This window comes from Ostrinia nubilalis, chromosome 12, assembly GCF_963855985.1.
Source record: "Ostrinia nubilalis chromosome 12, ilOstNubi1.1, whole genome shotgun sequence".
Classification (NCBI taxonomy): Eukaryota; Metazoa; Arthropoda; class Insecta; order Lepidoptera; family Crambidae; genus Ostrinia; species Ostrinia nubilalis.
This window is the reverse complement of record NC_087099.1, coordinates 9,915,577-9,939,002: the sequence shown is the minus strand read 5'-3', so window position 1 is coordinate 9,939,002 and position 23,426 is coordinate 9,915,577. Positions and strand designations below refer to the sequence as shown.

Sequence of the window (23,426 nt, the reverse complement as noted above, 5' to 3'; positions counted from 1 at the left end):
CCGCAAAAAGGCTGTCATTAAAGGGTCTTAGATCTTGGCCCCCGTTCCAAAAACAAAGAGCAGACGGATGGGGGGCTAGGGGAGGCTGTAACAGTTTTACGATCGGATATACGGAGTGCTCATGCGCGGTGCAGCGTCTGGAATTTGCATCGGTTATCGACGGGCGAGGTCCGGCCCGGATCTGTCTTTCATTAGCTCGAGCCGGTACGGGTTAAGGTTTCGGAATGAGACAGACACGTTTCGTTGGACGTGTATCGATTGGGGCTAACCCTCGACTGTTTTTGTTAGAACTGGTTGCTTATGATGCGAATGGTAGAATTAGTTAATTTACATGATTTATCTATTTTTATACTAATTAATTAGATACGAAACTTTTGCATATGAAATCAATTCATAGTCTATTATGTCCAAAGTCGCTGAATTTACGAATTGTAAATTAGTTCATTCATGGTCTTCATTCAGAATGCAGATTTTATTTTGTTTAGTTTTAAAATTACACACCAAGTAACACATCTAAAAAGTTTAAAAACCTACCTATCATTTACCTATCACTAAACGAGCAATTTCCAGAAAAAAAAATGTGAATGCAGCCTTACAGCAGCTGTAAGGTCCAGAGTGCGAGACCCGCTATTAGGGTAAAATTTGCGCAGGCAAGAAAATATTTCTATTCACCAATTAAAAGTTAAAATAAGTTGCAGTAGTAGGAGCGAGAAGTGCAAAAGCTCTACAAGGAAAAACACAAAATCTCGCTTGAAAAACACAAAAGCTCGCTTGAAAAACACAAAAGCTCGCTTGCTGTTTTCCCTAACGCCTGTACCTATCTCCCTTTATATTCATTGATATGCCTTGTAGAGGGGTCATTTGTTTGTACAACAATATACTGCAGCGTTATCAGTTTTAGAATAATGCAAGTGACATTTGTTTGTAACCAAGACTAGTTTGCAATTTTAAACCAAGAAAACCGAATTTTATTAACTAGTCGACATAACATGATATTTGCAATGCTGTATTATCAGATAATTTGTAATTAATGGCTTGATGAGTTTGTAAGCTATTTAACATTATTTATAGATTATTAATTAGCTGTATTTTGCTGCATCGAAAGATAACCTTTTACCTATCATAATCATTTTCGTTTCGTAATACAACGTAGGTACAGCTATTTTGTCCATTAATGCACTATGATAATGAAGGGTAAATAAATTAAAGTTAATGATTTTCCATTCATGACAATTTTTTGTCATTTTCATTTCGTTTCATCAAAATTTTGCTGACCATAAGATGAGATGTTTTGTAGTAGGTATTCACAATTTTCACCGGTAGTTTAAGTGACTGTCAAGAATCCCACACAACCAAGTCTACCTAAAACGAAAGTAATATGCCTGAAACGTTCCTTCTTAAAGTTCAATAACTTTTAATATGATTCAATTTATTGGCATTGCCCAAGTCACGTACCGATCCTAAATGAGCCGAATCATATCAATATGAACCGTAACATAATATTCAATTAAGTGTTTCAATATTTCTCAGTTAAACCAATTGATGTGGACAGAGATGACAGGCGCAGTTCAATTGAAATGACAGACGGACAAACCATCTGTTTGTATATAGTGACTATGTAAAACAGTTAAAGGGCTCTATATAGGATTGCTTCATTGATGTTGATCATTTCATTTCATGACATAATTCGTACTCATTAACTAAATAGTTTATTAAATAATTAAAGCTTAATCAAGATGATTAAGGCAATGGTTTTAATCATGGCTGATTAAGCCATCAGTGGATTTAGGGGACTCAGCAATATTTTTACTTTATTAAAGCGTTAGTTTAAATAATCCATATGGCTGTAGGTACATAAACAATCTTCCAATGCCATTCCCAATTACCTAGATAAAAGGATAAAATTATTTTTATTTGCTTCACTTAAAACATTTTAGCACCTGATATTAAAACAGAAAACATAAAGTAAGAACAAAATACTAAATATAAACTTTGAAGTACCTACACAGTACACACGTTATCTATTCAACTAAGTAAGTTCAATAAAATGACATCGCTACGAGACGAGTTTTCCGAGAACAAAACGTATCAAAAATAACCAAGACGCGACTCTACCAAGTACACTTAATGTACATTCGGCGAGAAAATTCTAGTTAATTCTTAAATATGTAATAATTTTAATAACTATGTATTATTAATTCACTGTCCGTTCGAGCTTTATTTTAAGCTAAATATTCCTGTTATGATTTTTCAAAGACTCCACTGTAGGTACCAGATAGCATTGTGCGATATAGAGTTATAGATAAAAACCTACATGAATTGTTGTGAGACACTTTTCACTCGCTAGGCTCTTTGCTACTTTTTGGTAACATATTTTTCTACTTTGACAAAATTTGTTTATATTATATTACTCGTACTAAAAGAATCTGGAAAGTTCTTACTAAGTTCATTCAATAATTATATACTCGTAAATTACATAATTTTGCAGAAGCACTATGGAACTATGTACTTAGTACAATATTTACAACAACTTTCAAAGCTTTTAAAACCAGAGCTTTGAAACTTGTGGGAGGTTGACTAATATTTATTTCATTATATATATATATATATATATATATTTGTACGCGTCTGTACCGCCCTTAAGCTTAGTCTCGTTTTAAATAGGTATTCACAGAGGGAACTGAATCCAACGGTGTTTATACGACAATTTAGGAGACAAGCGACACTTTGTCCGGGCAACCATGTTGCATATCCACTTATGGGTTTTATTATCTTTATTTGTTGTCAATATTTAAGTATATTTTACCCGGATAATATGACTCCGACCTTTAGGCTAGCCACTACTTTAAAATGTTGCCTTGTTTGTTATCGGCCCACTCAATGGCGTAGGCTTTCATTTTTGTTGAAAGAACTTGTTGAAAATATTTTGTAATGGAAACATTATGCCTGATAATTTTTATGCAGGATTTGTTAGTAGATATTATCTTTGTTCACCTGACATTGAATTAAAGAAACTTTACATAATATTTTAATATTATAAATATGGAAAATGAAACATAAGATTAAATATATATTCATGAAAACAAGACATCTAAAATTGTCACCAAATTGGATAATTAATTTTCTATTTTTTAGTGACTAACAATATTTTTATGATCACTTAGCCAGTTCAGTCTGTGTTGTGATTTCATTGAACTTAGTTTTGTTACCAATTGCATATCATTGATATCTTATTACTTAAAACATTATCATATCTAATATGAAAATGAAATGAAATATAAAATGTTCTTGTAATCATTATGAAACCGATTATTTAAATGCATCTTAATCAGCGTGCTTTATAATGAAAGAACGTAAATATACAAGCTATAGCTTTTTATCTCAGGGAAAAGCTCTGATGAGCTTTAGACGCTGAGCTTTTAACGTTATCTCAGTTGCTTTGGTATGTTAATTAAGTCGGGGCAAGCTTCAGGGATATAATATCTATATGTAAATAAACGAAGCACAAACATAATTACCTATAAAATTCCACTAATTAACCAATTAACTATATAAAATATGCGAGGAGACGTCAGTGTATCTATGTACTTAATCGATTCACCAACATTGTTGCACGTTGAATTTATTTAACAAAAATATTTCATTTGCATACTCACTGCAATTACATTAATGTGACAGTAAATAATTAACTATGTAGTTGATATTTACAGCTCAGTAAAACCTTTAAAACAAGCCTCATTGTCAGTCAGATAGTATCAATAATAATGAAGTAGGTAGGTATATAAGTGACTACATAACAGCTAATGTTCCACGTTTTAACTACTTGCTAGAATTTTGGATTGAATTCAATTTGAATACAAATTTATTAAAAAGTAATTTTGGTTGTTTTGGAGGTTACTTAAAAGCTTGAAACATAATCATTTCTTCTAAAAGGCGTTAATATAATACTTCTTTAAAGATCCCTTAAAATAACATAATGAAGCATTTCAAATTATTTTCAGGCTAACTCGCCTTCATCCAATAAATACATATAATTTAATTACAAAGTCGCCATAGCTAGAGCATGACACACAAAAAACATTTACTAGTAAGTATAGCAAGTAAAATTACGAATTTAGGTAACATTTGGGTAAAAAAACGAACAAACGTCAAAAAATAAAGTTAAGGCTTCTTTACATATTTACATGTGTAATGCATAATTTAAACCTGTTCATACACTAGGTATACACCGTTACTCATCCAATTCACTAAGTACACTGACACCACATCACTATAACTCACAAACATTTTCACTTCACCACGAGCAAAGAGCACTGAACTGAATGAACTAATTAGCGGTCAAATTAAACAAATTAACTCACGGTATGCACTAGCACCACGAATGCCAGCCAAGACCGAATTGTATAGAAGCCGAAGGCCACACGAAGTTTGGCTATAACTTATTTGCATGAGAATGCTTAAACAAATAGTCGTGGACGTGGGCGACCTACTTTCCAATTTGTTTTTTGTTTGTGGAGTTGGGGAGGTTTGTCGCAGCGACAGTACAAAATCAGGGTGATGGGAGAATCTTAAAATTTTTCGGGAACTGTATTTATTTTTTACGATTAGATAAAAAAATTAGGATAAAGTTAGGGACAATGATCGCTATTTTTCAGAATAAAAAAGAGCTAAGCTTTTAAAGCTTATTACTTTTAAAAAAACATCGTTGTGTAGGGTGATTGATTTACCTGTAATTAATATCAGTTTTTTGTTTTAAATTCTGTTTTTTTTTAATGTAAATATTTTTTTATATCAAGCTGGCATTACAATTTTTAACGTTGACAGCAAAATTTCGCTAAAAGTGTGATCATTTTAAATTGGCAGTGTAATGGAATTTTGATTCAAAATGTAAATCATGAAGGAAAATTCATTGTAATAATTTTTTTGCTGTCATAAAAGCCTACATACCTAACTCATTTGTACTTTGTCTCTCGGTAACATTTAAGTGTAAAACAAATGACTAACCAAGCCAGTAGGCACTTGCCTACTGGCTTGGTTAGTCATTTGTTTTACACTTATACACATACTTACAATGTACTTACATTACATACTTACTAACTAAGAAACCCGTTGACATATGTTAATACACGGACCATAACGCAAATAAACTACAAAATGGGCGTACGACCATCTGTACAGGCATAGCAAGTTTGTCACTTACTTGTACAATTTTCAGGCTTATTACTAGTGGTTTAAGGGCGCCAATGAAACTGTAAAGCTTGAGTTGACTCGAGCGTGATCTTCGGATAAGGATCGAGAGATAAACTCCTACGCGGTAATGTTACAAGGCTCGGCTACCTTCATACGTGCTTTTTGGAAATTATGTAGTGTTTTGTTTTGATTGAAGTCCATTCTGTAAGCAAATATTTTCAAAATCGTGTCTTCACAGCTACATTTTTTAATTAATCTTGTCGGTTTGACAGTTTTGACTAATCTGAAATTGTGGACAGATAAAAATCTAAATATATGTATAACTCAACAAAGGTGACTGACTGACTGACATAGTGATCTATCAATGCACAGTCCAAACCTCTGGACGGATGGGGCTGAAATTTGGCATGCAGATGTTATAACGTAGGCATCCGCTAAGAAAGGATTTTACGAAACTCCACCCCTAAGGGGTAAAACGGGATCCACGTGTACGAAGTCGCGGGCGGCCGCTAGTGCTGAATAAAGTCTTAAAATAGTAGGTAGAGTCGATTTGACAAAAATTTAAAAACTGCGTCATAAGATTTTTTGTAAGCAAGAAAGGAGATAAATTCTTCTTATTTTACGGAATTTATAATAAAGAATTTTTATTATTTTACAACTGAACTCTAAAAGTGCAGATGAAGTTAACAGGAAATAACGCGAGAAAAATACTTAGGACAGAAACATCTTAGGCAGGTAGGAATGGATTTAAAAGCTAATATTTTTATAACTCATACTTATCCCAAACATATTCCCATCGGCTTATCGACACAAAAAGTTTGTACGCACATTAACATCATACTTTATATGGACACCTTCACCTCTATAAGCAATTCTATCGACTGACCATCGACGAAAAACATAATGAGTTTAGTTAGAGATCTTCGTCAACTGGGTTGTTTTTTCGAGATTCGAAATCGGGCAAAGGAATCACATTTTTATGCAAATACAGCCTACACGGAGAGATGTACAATGAGCATTTCAAATTCTCGAAAGAAATTGTTTCCAAACTACCAAAGTAGGTCGTTGTTATGGTAATTTGGTGAAAGTTTGGCCTTTGTTCGAAATGCTGAAGGAGTGATTTTGTGTGATGCTTTTTATGATGAGTGAACAAATAATATAGTGTAAAAATAAGATTTAACTTTCTTAGTTTGATTATACAATTTTTGGATGAAAATATCCTAAGTTATGGTGGTTTAAACATAAATATACAAGGAATTAGGAATAGGAAGCAATGGGCTGAAGCTAGTATTATCTAGTGTAAGTACTTATAATGTAAATCTAGGATTTAAAATATTCTCATAGACAATAACAAATACATAAGAATTTTAATTAACTTCCTTGTATCCTGCTAGTTGTCATATTATGTTATCATTTAAGTAAATAGGCCAGAGAGAGCTCACTCTACATTGAAATTATATTGTAGTAAGTATGTTGTTAAAATAGTAATATTATTATACATATAGCGAAGGTTATGTAGAATTATCTATCTATGTAAGGGAGAGTCCGGTAATTTGGACCAGTTTTTTTCAATCCCATTTTACACATAGTTTTCTTTTGTTTTTGCTAATGTTCATGGTACATAATTAAAGAAAAATTATTCAACTTACTATTTCATAGGTATTAATCAACACAATTGTTGTATATTTAGCACAAATCAACAAAATACGAGTTCAGAGCTTCGGTCCAATTTAGCCAACCGGTTCGATAATTTGTACCATAGGGTTACTAAACGGCCATTCTCACGATTAGGCGTTCTCAGCCTAATTACCATATCATTTTTGAAATTTGGCTTAATTGACTTAAACGCATTTAAATATAAAACACCTGAAAAGTACGAATTGAATAATCGTAAAGGCGTCAAATTATTCAAAGCGGTTTTCGCGCAAATGAGGCCCAAAAATTTTATGGTCACGGTAATTAGATAAGGCTAATACTTAATCTAACGGTAATTAGAAAAGATATGTAAAATAGCAAACAAAACAACATCTTGCATTGATCAATTTGTACACAAATAAAAAACGTCATAAAAAACGCTGTAGGTACTCTTAAAACCCTTTTTAAAAAGAAAAACACTAATTTCTATTATTTATTGAATTAAGATATTTTCAGTATACTGCAAGAATAGAGGCTATAACAGGAACACTTAGTTTCAGCAAGAAGGGGCTACGTGTCACATTTCAAATGAGAGCATTTAGCTGAATTAGAATCTGAATCATCATTATTTTATTTGCTTTAAATGTGGTACAAACGATGGATACAGATAATGGATCAAGTCTCACAAATTTGTCTTTTCGGATAACCTAATATGCATATTATATCGAAAAATTAATTAATGATATTAGTGTTTTTTCCCTTTTTTAATCTATCTGCGATCAGCCATCAGCCTTATCAGATTGGATTGAATTTGTAATAATGACAGTTCCAGCTCTGCACATCCCATGATTTGTTACCTCGATTCTTTTACAATACGTTTTCAGATTGATGCTATTCGCTTTCTCCTGAGCCTGAATGTAGAGTTCTCAGAATTTAGAAGGGATGCAGCAAATAGATTTCCTCTTTGAAGTTTGGTATCACTTCAGTGGACTTTGTAAAGCAAGGTGCACAGCTCAAGATTTTTAATACTTTAATTTGAAAACGTTAAAGTATTTCTACATTTGAGAGGCTGGGTCGATGCCATATGTCTACATGGCTCTTAGGATGCATTTGTATATAGTCTGTTCCAAGCTTCTTTTGCCCAGTATTCATTGCATATCACGAAGTTTTTTCTATGCATAACAAGGCAGGTAGGATGCAGTCTAGGATGGTACAAAGTGCCTATACATTCTCGCCTTGAAAAGGCCCATTGTCTGTTCATTTGTTCTGTTTTGTTCTTAATGTGTTCATGCCAGGTAAGTGTTACTGTTGGACAATCTCCTCTTCTTAGGGCGAAGGTAATATGGATAGATTTTAATGGTATTATATTAATATTAATTAATGATTTAACATGCTAATATCAATGATATTAATAGTAAAAATAAATATCTGGTACAAGACATATTTCACACAGGGGTGACATCTCCTGGCCATCAGGAAGCCCCGATTTCACTCCAGCTAACTTCTTTTTGTGGGGTTACCTTAAGAATTAAAATATACTCTATAATCCGACAACCATGCAGCAACTGAAGCTGAACATTCGTCATAAAATCGAATCTATTTCGAGGTAACTAACGAAAGCTTTTCAAAATTTTGATGTCAGATTGGAAGAAAAGTCCGTAAACATGTCATGCGAAAGTCTAGGTATTTTTTCATATTTTATTATCATACTTATTCAATCGTGAGTGCAATTTGTAGGTAATAATTTCATACAACGGTGATTATAAATATATGGTAATTAGTACATGGAAATTATAAAACGATAGTTTTTCTTCAAAATTTCCAAAATCTGCAGGGTATGCAAATACTGTCTTACTACAATGTACGGAGGCCAAAGTAATGTTTCTATTTAAACTAACAACGTGGATCTACCTTCAAAAATATAGTATAAAAATAAGGACATGATAATTAGAAAAATTGAAAACCAAAGATATGGTAATTATACTCTTACGCAATTCATCGACGGTTACGCCAACGCAATAGACATCCACTTGCTAACAGGTCAAGGCACTAACTAAGGGCTAGCGCCGCGCGCGGTAATGATGTGTCAAATACTATTACTTAGGCTAGTATGACCATGAACAGAAAACGTAACGGTAATTAGGACTTTAGCTCGGACAAGCGGTTTTTTAATTATAATTATTTACAGAATGGTTATATTGAATTGATATTTTGCCAAGCATAAGACAATCTTATAAACTCTTTAAAATGTTGAATGGAGTAAATCAAATCTATACGACATAAAAATTACAGCCAACTTTTAATATTAAGTCGGTGTGCGGACGCGTCACGGTAATTATAGAACAGAGGTTCATGAAATTAATTTAGCCACTAATACTTAAAATAGAGGCCTATGATTTTATGCACAACTGGATAAGGTTGTTAAGTAACATATAAAAATACTCGCATGTCTCTAATTTGCCATTTTTAAGGATTTAACAGCCCGGACACGTAAAAACTAGCTAATCTGAGAATGGCCGTAAATTAGATTTCAATAAATTTCAAGCCTATAAAAAAACTATGACAAAATATTATACGATACATTCTTAACAAATTAGGTAACGAAAAGGAACAGTAGTAATAACATAGGCAATCGATATTGTTTTACACGTTATCACGATTTTGAGTAAAAGTTTTGTAATTCCAATTATCGTAACGCACACTTGTACCTAATCTACTTTGCCAGTCTTTTGCTTTCATTTATTGTTAGTCAAACATAACTATGCTATTATAACTTCAAAATATGATTTACTAAAAAAAAAATGTCAAAATCCTTTGGTAAAGTTCCATACATATTGATGTGGTACAATTTAGCCGACTAGGTGATAGTGCTTTTAAAAAATCGGTAAAAAATATAGCTTATAAATACCGAAAAATGTTTCAAATAATTGTAATCCACACTAATTTACGCTTCTAAATAATATATTAGAAACACCCTGTGATTAAATTTAACAAAATTACAAACTAAACATGCATTGTCAAAAGTTACTTGAAAACAATGAAAAAATACTTTTCAAAATAAAACACACGTGTTCGTTGTCACGGCAAAAACCACATGGCCGATATTAATTGAATTTAGTTGTGTATCGCTGAGTGTTGCAATTACAGACATTCGATAAATACTTCACGAAATATCAGGGTGGTACAATTTACCCGGCGGTACAATATACCGAACTCTATAAATCAAGTAGATGATAATATCTTGTATGCTAATGCTAAAACTTTTGTGTAATAGTGAACACTATATGTATTTATGTATTAGACAGATTAATTTATGCAATACATGTAATCTTTGATCAGTGTCATTTTACTAGCAATAAAATTATAATATTTAATTATAAGATAGAGTTATGTACGAACTAGTATATAACTTGTTAGATTATATTTATTAGGAATGCGGTTTATAATCAATTATTTATGAATCGGTTTGGAAGAATTGAGACATAATTATGATGTCTTTATGATCTAGTCAAATGTTTAGTAAATGTAATATGAATACATAAAAAGTATGTAGCAATGAAGATTGATCTATAGGAGAATGTATAGAAAAATAAGTCCTGAGGAAAGTAAAGTAATCAATGGTCAAAACTAAATTAAAACTGTAGAATAAGACCTGTTATTGGTTTGAATACAATAACAGACTCTTTATTTCTCTATTATGTTCTTTCATATCACAGCTGCTATGCAATCAGAGGCCTGAATCCATTCTTACGTATTTCAGAATTATGTTGTAAGTATTAGTTAAGAAAATGAAACGAAGTTGTATGTATTGCAATACTTGTAATTTAACCTACTGCTAATAGAGAGTAGGTTAAATTACAAGTAAGAGGAAAAAAAAAGATTGAGAAAGATCAAAATAGATCTACTTATATCAAGGAATACAGTTATGAACCAATTGTAGAAAACGTGGTTGGATAAGGCAATCTCAGTAGAATATGATGAATCCCACAAAGTATCTAATAGAAACAGAACACACAAACAATGCACTCTTGAAATAAGAAAATAAAATCATCAACACAAAAATGAATCACAGTGTGATTTCCACAGTATTAGGTACAGTTGGTATAGCACTATTATCTGCCGTTCAGAGTCTAGATGCCGTTATTTATACATCATTTTCAACAAACACCGAAGACATTTCAAAAGTATTTGTAACTGAAAGCACCAAAAAAAGTCTACTGAAAAAGTTTTACATTGAAAAGAGGGTTTCAGAACTGTTTAGTGTCACCAAATCACCAATCTAGGCCTGATTACTTCGAGTTCCAAATCAGTTAACCTAATATAAACTTATATCAGCTGATTGTATCACTAACAACAGCTCACAATATTTACCTACATAACGCACATCCTTAAGTATACTTATGCATGAAAATGACACTAAAGTTTAGGAAACTTTAAGACAAAAGCTGGTCGATATTCAACCCTAGGGGTTAGAACGTGGCCTCATCTAAGGTGAATGAACGACAGATAAACATAGCCATCACTCATTACTATCAGTGGTCTGACATAATGCCTCAATGGACCTAACTAGCACTAGGCGAACCGGTTGTCGGCAGTGCAACCACGCCAGCCACAGTGGAACGACGTGCTTTAGTAAGTATGCTAAATAGTTACTCACGCAACAAGTCCGAGCGCCAATCCTGCAGCGTGCACCACTGTCCTTCCGTCTTAGCACTATCACTCCCGTATCTACGCTCGCGAATACGGACTGATTTTTTTTCTCGCGTAACGGCCCATTAAACTTGTAGATTTCTATCTCGCTTTCGCCCGCGATAGTATTGAGAGGCGAGACAAAGAAAGGTTGCGGTTTATGGGTTGTTGATAGAATTGGTATCCGCTCCGTAACGTACCGCCGCCGTGTTGCATATTTTTATATGGTGTGGCCTTGTCGGGGCGGCTTTTTGATAGAAAATACAATAGGGCAAGTAAACGTTGTCACTAGTTGGTCATATAAGACGTCTAATTTTGGTTTTGAAATTTTTACGACTGTCATTGCTTCCCATAACAAGAAGCTTCAAATTATTCAAGCTTTAAAGAAGTGGACAAGCTATCTGGTTTAATCTTAACAGTAATTAATAATAATGATTTCATAAAAGGACTTAAAGAAAGATAGATTCTATACATTATAAAAGTACATAAATGTATATTTTTTACGTAACAAAAAAAATGATTTTTTAATAAAAAAAAAATATATGATTGTACAATAGATAAATTCAAAATATAATAAGAAGAAATAAAGGACTAAAAGCAGTTGCTCAGATAGTCTTTTCTTACTGCATAAGGGCTGATTTTCCAATCGTCGGATAACTTTGCCTGAAGAATAAGATTGAAACTGAGAGTTTCAGTGTGGAAAATGTCAAAATGACAAATTTATTCTTCAGTTAAAATATATCTGACGATTGGAAAATCGACCCTTAATAAAATTAAAAAGAAAGTTAATTTAAAAGTAAAAGTGTGATGTCTGTATTATATTAGTAGCTTTTTTAAGATAAGGCTGTCTTGAAATAAAAAGAAAAAAGGTTATTTAAACAAAAATACAAAATCCTCGTGTGAAGATAGTTAATTATATTTTTACACAACACAATGCATATAAAATCGAAATATTAAGATTTATAGGCTTGGATTAATTGACTATGACTATGAGATAAAGATTCGTAAGAAGTTTTAATACACAAGTCCATAAACTAATAGTATATTCTAGTAACGAAAAAAAAACGAAAATACCTATATGCAAGTTGTATGAACTCGTATATTCCTATTATTTATCACAACGAATTTAAAAATAAAATAAATGTTAAGGATTAAATAAAGGATATACCAAAACCCTAAAAAAAAACGAGTAACGCTTATGTATTAAAAAAAAGAAGTTTCAAAAAATACAATTTAAAAAATCAACACGTACCACCGTACAAGGCCACACCGCGCCGAATTATAACGTCGAAAGATGTTTAGGAAATATAGGCGTCGCCCAGAGCGCAGACGTACATCTTGCTTTATACCGGCTCTCCCAGCATTGGAGAGCAGACCATCAAAAAGCGTTATGGCCTCAGGACGTGCCGGCCGACGGCACGAGAGAGACGCAGCTATACGACCGAGGGGGACGCGAGATGTTTTTGCACGACGACCGATTTTATTATTCCGCACAACAAACATTGGCCCAACAATACTTATTGATGATAAGTTTCGGAAAAGTTTGGGCCAACTTTTCCGCGCGGGTGAACGGAGTTTATTCACCAGCGAATAACTTTGATGCTACACACATTTTGTCATGCTCTACACTTGAGGAGGCATTATTTATTACATTTTATTTCTTTTTTTTTTTATACAAATCAGACACAAATAAAAGCAAAGGAGTTTACATACGTCTTAGGACTCACATACATACATTTTCATACGCTTAAAATATTTTTAAGCTAAAGAATAATTATGTAACTGGTGCTAGTTAGGTTAGGTATACTTTATGAAAATAATTCTAAATTACAAAACATGACCTACCTAAATAATGCAACAACACAGATAATGAAAAAGAAAGTTATTAAAAGCTCTTTTCAGTTTTAAAGATTTAAAAGATTTTGAAATATGTAGAGCAGCTGCTTATTGAACAAAGTCACTCAAAAGCTCAAAAAGCTTCCACAATATGGAAATAGCTGCCTACTGAAAAATTTCTTACAAACATCTAAATTGGTGTGTAAAACAGAATTATTTGCGAAGTTTCAAATCACTTATCAAAATAAATGCTGGTTTTCTTCCCACGCCATTTCTCACCCGCTCCCCTGCGGTTCGTGAGCACGTGCCTTTAGACAATTTTATTTTACCGCTTAATCCTCTGTTCGTGTGATTCGTGTCACACTCTAATGATTGTTTCATATACAGACATAATCTATACTATCTATATCTATACTAATATTATAAATGCGAAAGTAACTCTGTCTGTCTGTCTTGCTTTCACGCCTAAACCACTGAACCGATTTTGATGAAATTGGGCATAGAGATAGTTTGTGTCCCGGGAAAGGACATAGGATAGTTTTTATTCCAGTTTTTGAAACAGGGACGCGCGCGATAAACTTATTCTGTGACACACAAAACTCCACGCGGGCGAAGCCGCGGGCAGAAAGCTAGTGTAGAAATAAGATAGTAAAATATCCGGTAAAATTATGAAAAAATTGTAACGTTTTTCTGTTGCCGGTTTCGAGCGAGAGATTCATTTCTATAAATCAATCAAGGTTACATGTGTCCGAAAGATTTATGTATTGTATTTTGCTGGAATAACTACATCGTCTCTATAATTACTAGTTAAAAGAACTAAGTTGATAAACTAGTTTAATTTATAACTATTAGTTTTGTTTAGTTAGGCACTTAACATGTGCAGCAAAAAGGTTTAAAATCTCTGATTTTGTAAATCCCTGATCATTTCATCTCAACAGTAAAATCCTAATTTCGTCTTTAAATTCGTTCCGTGCATTAAGGCCGTAGGTGAATTTCCCACATACTTATCAAAATTGAATCCAGCAGACGCGGCGGTGCAAAAGTATATTATACGCTTTCCTTGGAATATAAACCTTATTACAGTGGGATAAATTACATGCTGTATACATGGTAGTTCTGGTGACTGTACTCAGATGAGCCGTTTTATTTACATCGCGCAAATTGAAACCTTGGGCCTGAGCCAAGAGGGTATGTGCGAACGTTTGGGATGGGGAAGAACAAAAACCCTGGTATTAAGTATGCACATGAGAAAATTTTGGAATTCGTTCGTATTTGTCGATTTTTGTTTAAATTCAAGATTTGGAAACTGCTCAGATTTTAAAACTCATTATTCATAGAGTTGTAATGTGTCTTTACGATCAAATTATTCCTCAAAGGTTGTCTCCCGTGTGAAATAGAGATGGCGCTGTTTGTAATTTAGTTTACAGTTACACGAAAAGGCAACAATTACAATTCAAGAAATGGAACCCGTATTCTACTTAGTATGTAAGGAATCATGATAAAAGAAACATATGAGTAAATAGTGATAAAGTCGTATATCCGTACATTATGTACAATGTAGAGTCACTACAATTAAAGATAATAAAGTATCGGTAGGTATTACGAACTGGAGTGTTTAAAAAGGCAATAAAAAGTCGTGCATCGGTAGTGCCCTTCAAATTGCCGTTAATGATAAGCAATGACCCTTTAACTACAGGTGCTGTCTGCAGGTTTTATATTTTAAAATAAAAAGTAAATGAAAAAATTCCATGTAAACGAAACAGTAATACAGGCAAAGAGTAGACCTCCTACGATGACTTGTAGATTGATAGATATGTAGATATTATAGCAGCTTGCGAATGTAAGCCCACACTAATATACATAATATAGAATATTCTTATGTCGAAATATAGAGATCCAAAGGTAAAAATAACATAAGAACACTAATACAAAATCATAAAAAAAATATCTAAACCTAGTTTTCGTTTGTTACTCTGTTGCTTGGATTTTGAATGATCACGATCTTTGAGAACTACTTAAAACTACCCACTTCATCGGGCAATATTGGCATAGGTATACCTAGTTAGTTTTTGTACGATATAATTTAACGATGCATGGGATCGGTATTTTGTATCAATCCCATTACGAACTATTTTTGAAGTAAATGCTAATATTTTTCAACATAAAGGTAATCTGTCTTCCAAATTTAACACCGGCCGATCTAATTACATTTTCCCGAACATCCTCTGGCAGCCCTGGTTTATCCTCACATATCCAGGGGCGGGGGTAGATTCGATTTGCCTAATAGCGACAGGGCGGGAGGGCGGTAGGGCGCACTCAATTACGCAGAGTGAGTCGAGGTGTCTCGTAACACTCCGTACATAATTACATTATCTGATAAACGGTTGGAGGTCGAAACCCTGTATTTTTTGTAGCAATTTGGGATGGGAATGTCTGGGATTGCTTTAATTTGGTTACACTTAGAGCTTTTTAGCAAAGGTCCTATATTTATTTGTTAATTGGATCCCTAGGTATTCTATCGACTCATTTATGTATTTGAAGACTAGCTATTTACTTACACCAGCATATTTTTACTTCTCTTGTTCCATTAATTTATCTGCCTACTTGTAGACAGGGTTTTTACTAATTTTAAATCAAAATCTGACTAGGTAATGGCGACATATTATTTCAAAACAATTAACTTAATCAAAGTAAGTATCATTAGGTAATATTTTACGAGTATATTTACAAAATTGTAATCGACAACAAATTGAATGTTAGCAAAAGATAAAAGCTCAGTACTTATCTACAAAGCTTTTTTAGAGTAGGATAAAAATAAAAACCAGTTATGAAATTATTTACCTACTAAAACAATTTTTTGGTGATACAAAAGTGCACTTAGCGGTATAAAATTCCTTAATCCAAGATAATATTCATACCTTTTTGTTTCTTCATGAGATTATTCATCATCATCATCATTTCAGCCATAGGACGTCCACTGCTGAACATAGGCCTCCCCCAATGACTTCCACATCGCACGGTTGGTAGCGGCCTACCTTTATCAGGTCGTCGGTCCACCTTGTGGGTGGACGTCCCACGCTGCGTTTTCCGGTACGTGGCCTCCATTCCAGAACCTTGCTGCCCCATCGGCCGTCAGTTCTGCGTACTATGTGCCCTGCCCACTGCCACTTCAGCTTGCTGATCCGTCGGGCTATGTCAGCGACTTTAGTTCGTTTACGGATCTCCTCATGAGATTATTATTTTAATTTTATGTAATCTGTAATATAATTGGTATAACGGTTTTACACTTATCGCATTTTTACGAACGAAAAACGTCAGCTTCTTTTCCATAATATTCATTTTGTTCGTAAGAAACGACAGTCTGGGTCTCTACTCGGTAAAATCATTTCGATGTGCTCAGTTATATTCGTATCTCTTTTATACACAGTGAAATGCTAGCTGAAGTAAAAGAGATGCATAGATAGAAATCGATGAATTGTAGAAATTCGGAGTAAAACTCTACATTGTTATAATTTAGCTTTAAGTTGGAGTCTCACTTTGAATTTTTCTGCATATAATAAAGAGTAGTGTATATTATATGGTTTAATAAGTGAGCTGTTAATTTTGTTGATGAACAAAAATACTATACATTTGAAAATGAATAGCTGAAAAGACAAAAGCTTTTTTTTACTCTTAAATATAGAGTTTTACCGAGCTTTTGCTAGCATCATTCAAAGTAACAAATCTTGCTACTTACCAATATTATTAAAATTTTAAAGTTCATTAATATTTTACCAATGAAAACCCTAACATCACTATTGCCTTAATAATTTATAGTCTGAATGAACATATATCTTGTAAACACAACATCTGTTCCAACTTGGTAGCCAGAATAAATGCTTTCGATATTATTGTCCAAAGCTCTCAGCTTACGCTGTTTATGTTAAACCTCCTAACATAACGACCTGTGTCGACACAAGCACTTAGGTAGGAATATTTTTATAAACGCCACACGATTATAAATAAGGCAGGCGGTATGTAGGATGAGCCCAGCATAATAAGACGCGATCTGGAGGCGAACATACCCATAGGCCATAACAGGCTCTCCAATAACACTAAACCTCTGATTTGATTATGGCCGCATATTTACTTACTTTATATGTCCGCACCGACCCTACTTTGTTGCCTTAATACTGCTAAAGATATCAGAATAAAAACGCATTTGTAGGTGTAAAATATTGTCGATATTTTACTGTAATTATTGAGTATTTCAAAGGCTCAGAGCCAATGGGAGCTAGTTCCATATTTAAACTGATGCGTCCAGTGGCGGTAGGGCCGTGATATTTCCGTTGGGTTAGGACGAGTGGGTTTAGGGATAAAAGAAGGGGGGTCAGGATACGCTGGTGGTGTTGTATAAAGTTGTCTCGGTTGGCTTCATTTATATGCTAATCGGGGAGGCGGTGGAACCGGTGCGCGGGCGCAAGACGTCGTAGCAGGTTACTTTGTACGGTAATGCCCTTAATCCTACAACGAATCTATGTAGGTAGGTAGGATTAAATAAAATTACTTGGGCTGGTATATGGAATTTTATATTGCTATGCATTACTAAATGGATACTGTTGTTATGAGACACTATTTACTCGCTATCAAACGCATATATGAATAAGGTAGAATAACAGGGTGGACCCTAAATTCTGAACTTATACCCATAAAGTATAGTCAACACATAAGACCATTTCTGGATAAACTATCTACTACGAGAATCTGTGATCATTTGGCTGCATGGTTGTTTACGCACTGGGCTACATCGCAACCCATGCGAATGTGATATCAAATCCCGGCATACCTAAAATACACAATCAGGAGTTCCAGTGTAGTCTACACTGTTACGATGTTAACGGTCTCCTTATGCTACATGTTGTGACCATCAGTACTGAGAATCTTTTTATTTATCTTTAAGTTTCTGTACTTAATAATGTAAACTGTTAATTAAATATGATTGATAACTTACCTGTTTTGTCACCAGCATTACACCCCTGCCTCTCCTTCGGTAGCTCGAAACACGACTTACACGTGCCAGTAGATGTCGCTACGACCGCCATCTTTATGGAAGTCTATTCAACCAGTAATCCAAAGCACAATCTTAAGTGTTTTCAACAGATTTTGCACATAGCTCTCAAAACTTTTGTCATTAAGGAACACTCACATTTTACACCAGTAATGCACATAAACACTCAACTTGAATCCCTCTATACAAGAGAAACCGAAATATTATAAGTTAATGCTACGACAGCGCCATCTGGCAACTGTTTTTCTCGTAATAGGTAAGTATATTTTTATTATTCCTGTTTTTTTTAGTTAATATTAAAAAAATAAATTCTAATGTTGATCAATTTTAACATGATAAAATTTAATTTAATATAACATCATTTTGCAATAAACGTATTTTTTATCATAAGGTTTTTTCTTCGTTTTTAATTAGGCTTCGTCAATGTGACTATTGTTAAACTTTTCTAAGCAATCGTATAAAGTTTGATCATTTTTTGGCAAATATTTATTACGATATCCAATAGCATGGAATTAAAATAATTACCGGCAAAAGCGCCATCTATTGAAATATTTTCCATACTATTTTCAATTCATTGAAAGCTTCCTGCAGTCTGTCTGCAGCTTTATAATGTGTTGTTTTTTTTTTTGTAAAGATCTTAGGAAGTGCGGGAATATTCACATTTTTTTAAATTTTTAAGAGGTTACAGTTCGACCGACTATAGAACCCTACCAACGAAGGAAAGTAGAAAGTAGAGACTTTTTTTTAATAAATTTATTGTGCATTAATACTACCTACCTACTTCAGATATGAATTTCCCACACTACAGGATTGGTATTCAAAAATTTTCATGATTACTGTTTGTTTCATAGTTCCTCATATGAAGAATTTTTCTCATGTTTTTGTTTGTAGAATCATTATTCTCATTGGCTATTGTACGTAAGTTTGTAAAAAAGCTCATTAATGAGGTTCTCTATAAATTATACTAACTGCTTCTTCAGAAATTAATTGCATTCTCGCTTATTTGTAATAGGATAGATACCACGATGCTCTACATAAGTAGGTAGCTGTACTCTACTTTTTGAAAAAGGGGCTGTTTTTAAACAATTAAAAAAGGCTACCTCTTAAATTAAATATTGTAGTGGACAGACATTTATCTTTAATTATGAAGGCAAATGTCTAAAATGAAAAAAACAAATAAGCATTTTTAGTCGAATTTTAAATCTTCTACGAATTTGGAAACAAATTCATTCAGACTTTTTTTTTATGTGATAGGAGGCAAACGAGCAGACGGATCACCTGATGGTAAGTGATTACCTTTATTATTAAGAAAATTATCATTAATTGCCTTTTACGATAACATTTTCTTGTTGGGGTTAAATGAAGAAAAACCACAGAGGGAATATAAAATACGGTACATATTGTTTTGTATTTTCTCTTTTAATTTGACTTGAAAAAAATTGGCATGTCTTAAAACTTTAGATTTATTTTATAATTCTTGATTTTTCTATTAATTGAAAAATCCTCATAGTTCCATGGTGTGAATTTTCATAAGGGAAGTTGATCAAGGTTGCTAACATAAAATAACGAAAAAAGGTTTTCAAAGAAAAAATAACCCAGACACGACGAAGTATTTAATTTTTTCCCCTTTCGTACATTCTTTTCTAAATTCGTCATAAACTGTCGAGAGCACATTCATTTTAATTATACATTATACTTAACAAAACCTCACATTTTCTGGCGTGATTAACTACATTAATTTAACTGTACAATAATAATTACGAGACCTTTAATTATTACAATAATATAGTTTAGGTAAGTATGGTTCTAATCATAGTGTCTACTGAAATCTTTTAATATACAGTTTTATAGAAGCTATCGACTTTATCTGAAGTAATATTATTTTATTTGTTAGTGATTAATTTTTCATTTATTTTAAAAGTTTGAATAATTACGAGAGACGATAAGTACTCGGCCAATTAATTTATCTATTTTAAAAACTTTGTAGGTAATTTTCAGATAAAGTCAATGTAGAAACGAAATGATTTATCTTGTATTAATCAGGACAATTACATATTGATTACATATGGCGATTTGATACATAATAGTCTCGATTCGCCTATGGTTTCATGAAGATCTAAGGTGCTTGAATAAACTGTAAACATGTAAAAAATTCGGTCACCTAGACGAGGTCGCCTTTTGTACAAAAACATCTAATTATTCACTATAAAATTACGGGACAATACAGATTTAATGAATTAGATCCGATTGAACTACTTAGTTTACAAAACATTTATTACATAGATATAATAATATGATAAAATAGGGAAGATGAAGGTAGCTAAATAGTAAAGATGGTAGCCTAAGACTGGGATGAGTTTATGCCGATATCTAAGTAGACAAAAAAAACACATGAAATAACTTTCAAAGTACCTAATGTACACGATTCTTTAAATGTAGAGCAAGATACAAATTTTACATTTGTGTATAAATAAATAATAAAATATTCAACTAAAACAAAATAAAAAGTAATAGGAGAGGCTAAAGCAAACAGTACAATGAACCAATAGAGGACAATATTAATGCACTTGCCCATAATACCTAATTAATTGATTATAACATCAACTTCAATATTTTAAAAAATGACATAACAGTAACTTAATGAATAATCTACTGGAACCGAGTTAAAGCTTTGTCAGAAATCCATAATTTAAATAACAAAATTTACGAATTATCAGATAAGAAATTAAACAGTAATAAATATTTGATCATAATGTGGATTCTATCCTCTGCTTATGTGTGTAATATATTTAATATAGAAATGTGATGCGTCGATGGTAGTAATAGGTACATACTTAGCTATAATGGCTGCCATAATCTATATTAATGCATACATATCGTACAAATCGACGATGGATATCTATAACTGCCACCAAAGCAACCCGAGTAATTCAACAATTTGGTAACGAAAATAAAAGTTAACCGATTTAAGACTAATCACCCTCTGAACAGCGATACGAATACAACAATAAGCAGTCTCACAAAATATTTTACAAAATTTATTTTCAATAAACTATCTAGAAACTATAATTCATCGGTGACGTCTTTAATATTCGTAAATCGTACTTAAATAAATTTCAAAATACATAATATCAGCACTATACTAGACATTATTAATATCAGGAATCGTTATCTACTCATTTACTTAGTCTCGTTAAAATTACAGAACATAATTTCGTAATTAATACTATACACAAATCGACAACACAATCATTATCTTACTATGAGATTCTCTGGGACTCGAGGCGCGCCTCGGCAAAGCGTCCTTACGTACGAGACGGTATAGCAACGCAACGTTCTGTCGTTTCAAGACTTGAAACATTGGACGTGAACGAATCCAAACTTTAAGTACGACCACATTTCACACTTTAGTCCTATGGAACTTTCCTTTCGGCCGTCGGATTTAGCTGGCTATACCGTGGTGAAGGGGGTAAGTCCCAGAGAAGGGCGCGGGTCACTGATGGTGTTTGGCCGGCGGTGCGTGGTGCAGCGCTACGTGGTGCGGCGCGTGGTGGTGGGCGCCATGGTGGTTGTGGTTGTTCGCATTCGAATTGTTGTTGTTGTTCTGCGCCGCCTGGGCCGCCTGCCGCTGCGAATTCTTCTTGTTCTTCATCCGTCTATTCTGAAACCATATTTTCACCTGTCTCTCTGTCAGGTTCAGATTCCGCGCGAGCTCCCACCTCTTCTGCTTCGATACGTAAGCGTTGAAGAGGAACTCTTTCTCTAGTTCGAGGGTTTGGAACTTGGAGTAGGGTTTGCGTTTTTTGCGAACCGTTACTTGGCCCGCCCAGTCGAGGGGATTCGATGATCCGCAGCCGACTCCAACGCCGACTGACATCGACAGGGAACCTGAACAAAGAAAAACCTCTATGAGATTGGGACTTCCTAGGTTACTTACTACAGACTAAATTAATATTCTAACATGCAATAAGACAATCATTCAAAGAATATTTTCCACTATTGGCATAATTTCTCTCTGGAAAAAAATTATATCTATATTCCTTTTAAAAGCAACATATTTTTAAATTATTATTTCAAAGTGCAGTTTTTATAATTCGACGCCTCTATAAGCTGCAGAGCGCGGTACATTCGCTTTAAATGAACTATTTCCATGCGGCGTTCATAGAAACAATTGGAGGCGAACGTTCCGCGCGTTAGAAGTAACTCGCAGAGGGGTTTATGTGCGCGGTCCCTTTGATGAGATCACCGGCCATAAACTTTGTATGCTACGAGGCGACCTTCTCGATATTCGATGCGTGCAACACACTGCACCATTTCCTATTATTCAAAACGGTACTCGCATGAACATTGCGAAATAGATGCCTCATTGTCTAGCCGATGAATGCACGCGCTAGTGTTGTAAGCCAACTCTTGTATCTCGAAACGGACAGACATGGATCTATAGATAGGCCGGCTTGCATAAATAACAATAGTTCTGAATGTATACCCAATGATTTAAGAAAATTTGCTACAGCCGGGCCTATTGCCAGCAATTTAGTGTCGTTTTGTAAAGTAATGTATACGACATGATAAATAGTTTTTGAAGCAATCATTCTGAAGCAACCATTGTTAAAGCAATTTATAGCTTGCTTGCGATTTGTTTTTAGTTTACTCGTAGTTACTAGATTTAAATTTTGAGTAGAGTATTTTTGTTTCACAATATTTTTAGATTTTTGGTAGCTAATGAAAATCTTTACTTTGTGCATGTTACAAAAACCAACAGGGCCAATAATTTTGGCATTCTATGAGCTTTTTATTTTGTTTGTGATTACTACACTTTTTTACTTTTTTGCCTCTTAATTTTAGTAGCCACCCAAACGACAGGTTTTTACCGAAGTAAGTGGTTCATAAAACTGCCCTACCACAATATGTGAATGTGACTTCAAATTTTGTAAATAAAACGATACAAAAATTTTAAAGGAAGTGTTTTACTATTTCGATAAATAATTATAAATTCCATTTTTTGGTATTTTCTACACTAATATTATAA

At 33.5% G+C, this 23,426-nt stretch overlaps 1 protein-coding gene across 3 annotated transcripts in view; it reads right to left on the bottom strand.

The window, feature by feature from the left end:
• Positions 1-19,995: 19,995 nt before the first annotated feature.
• LOC135076925 (homeobox protein abdominal-B-like) overlaps positions 19,996-23,426 on the bottom strand; it is a 108,700-nt gene continuing 105,269 nt past the window's right edge. For all 3 annotated transcript variants that reach the window (XM_063971440.1, XM_063971442.1, XM_063971441.1), the window contains one exon: positions 19,996-22,285. In XM_063971440.1, the coding sequence (XP_063827510.1) occupies positions 21,891-22,285 (395 nt within the window). In that variant the 3' untranslated portion in view covers positions 19,996-21,890. The remainder of the gene's footprint in view (positions 22,286-23,426) is intronic.